General features: G+C 40.7%; 1 protein-coding gene across 1 annotated transcript; it reads left to right on the forward strand.

Annotated features, from left to right (window-relative positions):
- The first annotated feature begins 498 nt into the window (after positions 1 to 498).
- On the forward strand, positions 499 to 5,774 carry LOC6553995 (myophilin). Its single transcript, XM_001979418.3, has 3 exons — positions 499 to 603; positions 4,951 to 5,271; positions 5,401 to 5,774. Exons 1-3 carry the CDS (start codon positions 598 to 600, stop codon positions 5,581 to 5,583), a joined length of 510 nt encoding a protein of 169 aa, XP_001979454.1. The 5' UTR covers positions 499 to 597; the 3' UTR covers positions 5,584 to 5,774.
- The last annotated feature ends 684 nt before the right edge of the window (positions 5,775 to 6,458 follow it).

The following is a 6,458-nucleotide window of genomic DNA, read 5'->3' on the forward strand; positions in this document are numbered from 1 at the left end:
TTATTGAAAGTTTGAGAATGTTTTAGAGAGATCCGCACTTATTGCCAACGCGATTAGTTTGAGGTACGCAAACAGCCCACACAAATTTGTATCTTTGGGATACAAGCATGAGCTTTTGACTAAGCATAATTGCTAGCAAATTGCTTGAAATTTGTTCTGCCAGCCATGAAAGCGAAAGGGAAACGACTTCAATACCGATATCTGGCACACTTCTGTCTGAGATAATTTTCAATCTTTTTTTATTTCCCTCTACTCTTCACGAGGTGACGTCACAAAGAGTTTCCGCCCTGGCTGTCGGCATCTAAATTTGCCTTTCCCGCCCCCTCTCTGCGCCCCCATGGTTTTATTTCGGGCGATTTTGGCATCGGGCAAGTCTATATCTGCCCGCTGACGTCGACGTCGACGTCGACCGAGGCAACGGCAGCAGCAGCAGCAGCGGCGGCGGCATTAGCCTAACCCAAAATCGTTTTCAGCATTTTCGTACATTATCTTAGGCCAAATGGAAAACTGTTTCAACAAACCTGCGTCAGTTGAAATTTGTGTCTCAAACGCGCCACACACTAATTTGCATTTCACTTTCAAATCCAATAATTCGCAATGGCTGTAAGTCCCACAAGCTTCGCAAAGGATAATCAAGTGTCCTGGGTGGATTAAATTAAACAGAGCCAATTAGTATTATCGAGTATTTCATACATTTTCGATTTTTCTATAATTTAATTGCCAATTTCCTCATTTGGATTTTTCGTTTCCGATTCCTCTTTCAAAGTGAAAAGAGCCTGCATATGGCTGCCTTACAAAAAAATCGAGCAGCTATAATTGTTTATGAAATAAAATTATTCAGCCGTTGATAGTAGGAAAGTCACGTAGTGGTGAATATACTCATTCAATAAATATGCGAACTCGGTCACAGAGAGGTATCAAATAAAACGAAACAAATGGGGGAATCAACAAATTAAAGTGCAGCGAAAAAAGTGCGAAGTAAATACAAAATAAATTTTGAAAAAGTGTCAAATATCAGCATATTCATTTATATGAAAATGCTTATTAAAACAATATATTGAGCGTTGATTTATGCCTTTATATACATTTACGTGCGTGTATAAGCAGCAATCAGCTCTCACAAACACATAAAGCAATCAATGTTTGTATGTATGTATAATTAAATAAGCAATTAAAAGACAAAATATTTAATTGCAAACAGCGCGGCGATTTAATTAAAAATGTCTTAAATTGGATAAATATTTAAATAGTCAATTAACAGTTGGCCGGCCCGATACAAGTATGGTGTGGATTAACCCACTATACACATCATCCTATACATTATAACCAGATCCTGCCCGAGGCCCTTGTAGAATTTTGTGGCCAAGTGATTTCAGCTACGCCCACTCGCAGCAGCTGCCAGATAATAATTCATTCTCATGTATCGCGTATATGTGTTATTTATTTTCTCTATACTCGTATATTAAAATAAAAAATCACTTAGTTGACAGTCTGGTCGGGGATGACAAATGCCCATGAGCCCTTCGGCCACTGGACTGCCCGGTAGTTAACCAGCCATTAATTCCCATCCAATCGATGGAAAACAGCGGCCTCCATTTGGTCGCAAATCACTCAGGATGCAGGACTTTACAATTTAATACAAACAAATTACGCTTTTCATGCATCACTTGCTATTTGGCATTCCTTTTGCACTTTCGATTCATAATTAATTTGCTAGTTTTCCGCTGTTGGCATTTGTCAAGTTTTTGCGACAGACATCAAAGCCACTGGGCCATAACTTTGTTCTTAATTGAACTTAATTATTTGCTGAATTATGCGGCGGGAAGGCGCAGATGCATAAAAACATTTGCTGAAGTGTGTCTCTGGGGCCCATTGGATCTTTTTCATTTGCTCTTTGATAGATTTTTATTTTTTATAATTAATTCCCGTGACCTGGTGACAGTTTGCGCAGCAAAAACTTTCAATTTATGAATTCAAATTAACTGGTGATACATTTTTTACCAGCAGTGTGCATTTATTATGAACGCTCAGTATTTTTTGAACAAACGACATATGGTTAAAATATATTTTTTCAATCTCCTTTTCTGTGTAGTGCTATAATCATGACCTCTTTTGCCATATTTTAATTAATGCATGTCTATTTGCGGGTTTTGATTTATAGCATTTTTAATGTAAATTCTGTAAGGATGACTTCATGCGTTGAACAAAATTTGGAATTTCAAACAATTTCAATGTTTATCGCTCAAATACAAACTGTTGAGTCAAAATATCCCCACTAATAATCAGCCAAAAACCCAAACAATTCGTTGACGAGCGTCTGCCGTTTTCTTGGCAACAATGCAAAGGCCATAACCATAAAGTCCAAGGGAAGACGCAAAATTTTAATGCACTTTTGCATTGCTTAGCTCGCCTTTTACAATCCCCTCAAGGCCACGAGGCGGCGTCTGTAAAAAATAAACTTTTCATAAGGAATAAATGATATAAAACAGCAAACAAAAAGAGACCATCTGATTGTCAGCCCCCTTGTGTTTGGGCAAAATGCTCGTTTCACTTGGTTAATGTTGGCCAGCATCCGCCAATTGGCAGCTGGCCAATGACAAATTGAAATAACAGCAGCAAAATGAGCGTTTATCTTCATGTGCAAATGAAAATTTTTATTTATGCCAGCAGCCGGAAAACGGCAACTAAAAAGAGGGCGCCATTCAGGCGAACAAAAAATCACCCACCCAGCCAAGTTGAGGGTTAGCTGAAGGTCAATTTAAAGTGGAAAAATAAATATATGTTTTGAAACATTTGTTTATTTAAGTGAAAAGCTTAAGGGCGAAGGAAAAATTGATGTATTTCAGAGGCTTCCTTTTTATTATATATACATTACTGCAATTTACTTTTAAGACAAGAGAGAGCGGATTTAGTTCATACGGAAAGAAGCATAGCCTGATCCTGATCCTGATCTTCGTCCTTCGACGTGTATCTAGCACACCCTTTCACTCTACGAGTAATGGGTATAATTCTGTTTCTGCCCCCTTTGCCTTAAAGTTTCAAAGGTCACGACCACATTTCCCCTACCTGACTTTTACTCCCAGATTGGCGGTCCGAAATGAACTGCCAGTATTGACCACAATCGATATCACTTAGCTGTTCATCACCTATAAAATGATTTTTTATGCAGCGACCTGGGAACGGGCGGCATACATGCAGAAAAGAACCAACTGCCAAGCGGCCAACCAGATAAACCAATTAATAATGAGAAAACAGAGCCAAGAGCCAAACGTGAAATGCAATTCTATCAGAAGATCAACAACAACAACGCTTTCTGGTTTGTTTGTACATTCAATTAAAAAAACACCTGAAAATATATTGAAATAAAAAAGAGGAGAAATAAACTCGGCTTCGAAATCGAATTGGAATTAAAGCAATTGCGAATGCAAATTGACGTACAATTCATTAAAATCTCCTCGGCTCATTGGTTGCCATTAAAGCGTGCCGATGGCTTGGCTGCAGTCCAAGCTCGATTTTTGTGCTCGCAAATATACACATATTTACGCATAAATACATACTTTAAATAAATAAATAATTTCCCTCCTGGAAATGTGAAAATGCGGCGGCTTTCTGCATTCGCTATGAGCATGGGTGTGCAACAGACTGTTGTGCAGCTCTCAAATAATAGCAATAAATAAACAGCAAATAAAGTGGCAAAAGTAACGAATATTTAAAACTCGAAAAGAAAAATTCAAGTTCTTTATACCCTATAATCACAGTCAGGCCTCCCAAACTAATTTGGTTATTCTGTCCCAAAATTATATGTCTAAAAAGAAAATTTCAGATTTTGGGCAAACGGGATATCTGAAGAAATGTATAATAAGACTGTTTGTTTATAAAGATGGGATACTGGTAAATATAAAACAAGTATCTTCAACACCTTCGTCGGTGGGTAGAGTAAAAACAGGCGTTATGTTGCTAAAATTAAATGGCATAAATTGTATGTTTGGCAACAATGTTATTGGTATTGAATGCCATTATATTTTAATTTTTGCACTTTGTGTGAAATTTGACATTTTGCGGGCATTTCGGTTTGGGCCAAAAAATTTATACGATCCAGAACGGCTGGCCACAAATCAAATGACAGCTTAAAATGTACAAACAGAAAGCCGCAATTGGCCGGCAAAGCAATAAAAATAAAATAAAAATCGCCATGAACAATGGACGATAAATTAGCAGAAATGCGCGAAATATTAATGAGCCTAGATGCATATAAGCATCGGATTTCAATTACGAAAATATTTCAGTTGGGTAATTGTTTCACATAAGCACTGCTGAGCACGGGATAAATATTTTATGCGCAGATATAGCATTGTTTTTAATTAGCAATACTTGTTGTGGGGTCAATTAGATTTGTGTTGGCGCGGCCAAGAGGGCACAACAATATGGAAGCAGGCTGAAATTTCTTTGACAATAATCAAATTTAAGGACCACAATTCAGTTTGTTCGAATGAACTGTGCGACGGCAATTGACCCAAGAGTGAATTTATTGCCTTCACGTAAATTGCAATTAAACAGTTAGTGGCTTACCCTGTCAACTGTCCCATAAAATGCTCGAATGAACGGACAGGACTCGCGGTGTCGGAATCAAAATTAATTAATTGGAAAATGATGGGCGGCGCGCTTTCGGTGGCTCCATTCTGCCTTGATTTGGGCATTTTCCAAATGGAATCACACGCACGACACTAAGCCCTCATGCTGACCTTTGAAATCTGGCCAATCTGCGTCGGAACTTGTCCTGTTTGCTACTCCACAATTTCATGACCCTCCTGGTTGGCCTTGTTTGTGCCGCAATTGTCTACGATTACAGCAAATTGATTTGCCTGGCACTTAGCAGCAGCTATCTTGTTTCAACCGCCTACATCCACTTCTCGACTTTTCCGCGTTCTAATTTCCCATTTTCCGCCGTAGCCACGCAACAAGGAACAGGAACAGGAAGTGCTCAACTGGGTGTTCGCCGTGATTGGCGAGAAGGTGCCCAGCGGGCAGTACGAGGACATTCTCAAGGACGGCATCTGGCTGTGCAAGCTGGCCAACAAACTGGCCCCCGGATCGGTGAAGAAGATCCAGGAGCGCGGCACCAACTTCCAGCTGATGGAGAACATCCAGCGTTTCCAGGCGGCGGTCAAGAAGTACGGCGTGCCCGAGGAGGAGATCTTCCAGACCGCCGATCTCTTCGAGCGTCGCAACATCCCCCAGGTCACCCTCTCCCTGTACGCCCTTGGACGCATCGTAAGTACCACACTATATAGTGTTAACGTAAGCTTTTGATTCGATATTTTAAAGACCCAAGACTCAATGTGCTTGTGTTATATTTGGTTTTCTGAGGCTGTGTCCTGAATAATGGCTCCCTCTTCGCAGACGCAAAAGCACCCGGAGTACACTGGCCCCACCCTGGGACCCAAGATGGCCGACAAGAACGAGCGCAGCTTCACCGAGGAGCAGCTCCGTGCCCACGAGGGTGAGCTGAACCTGCAGATGGGCTTCAACAAGGGCGCCTCCCAGGCTGGACACGGTGGTATGGGCAACACCCGCCACATGTAAGGCACCGCCTTCCCGAACGGTCCCGAAAATAAAAACCCCACACTCTCCACTCAACCACACAAACACCGAAATCTAATTAGTTCAAACAAAAAGTGGGTTTTGTATCTCGTGCGTCGTGACGCATGATTAAAGCAGTGCCAAGCCCTAAATGTAATTTATATAATATGAAACAAATAAATTAATTAATTTTAATATAAATGTCAACTTGTTGTGCTCCGCCAGTCTGCGTGGATTAGCATTATGCTGTTGTTAATTAGCGGCCAGAGTTGTGCGATTGTCGGCAGTTAGTCGAGTGGTTTAAGTGGTTTCCCATCCCATTCCCGCCACCTCCCTCCCCATCAATTCCCTGCAGGTGGGTCCATTTCCAGCCCACCTCGCATGAGACACCTTTATTTCTCTGTCAGCGCTTGTGGCTTCTTCGGATGCCCAGGCTGTTGCTCCTCCGTTGCCTGGTCCACCTGAGATTACACAAATTACAATTTCAACGCCTGCTCTGACAGCGATAAGCATAAGAAATGTCAAGGCCATTTGTATTTCCATCTGTGCTGATGTGTGTGTCCATGGGGTTTGAAAGACAAAGGCTCAGGTGAGCTGGGAAAAAGGGCCTGAAAGTCTGTTCGATTTTCAGTGCACGGCGGGAAAATATGTGTGCGAAGCTCCAAGGAGAAAGATATATTGGTGTACCTTTAATATTCAGAATCGCTCAATATACATCTATTATTTTTGCACTTGTTAGGTATTTTTTTTTTAAATAACACAATGTATTTGAGAAAAAGCGTTGCCTATTTAAACAATATTCTTTAACGAGAATAATCTATTCGTGGGAACACAAATATTACCCAATCAATTTTTGACAGTGTGACCGCTACCTTTAG

This window comes from Drosophila erecta, unplaced genomic scaffold (genome assembly GCF_003286155.1).
Source record: "Drosophila erecta strain 14021-0224.00,06,07 unplaced genomic scaffold, DereRS2 tig00000000-arrow-pilon, whole genome shotgun sequence".
NCBI lineage: Eukaryota > Metazoa > Arthropoda > Insecta > Diptera > Drosophilidae > Drosophila > Drosophila erecta.

Bases quoted from the DNA above. Each gene is read 5' to 3' on its own strand.
- LOC6553995 (XM_001979418.3), top strand. The intron at 5,272-5,400 runs GTAAGTACCACA...CCCTCTTCGCAG, and splicing joins TGTACGCCCTTGGACGCATC to ACGCAAAAGCACCCGGAGTA.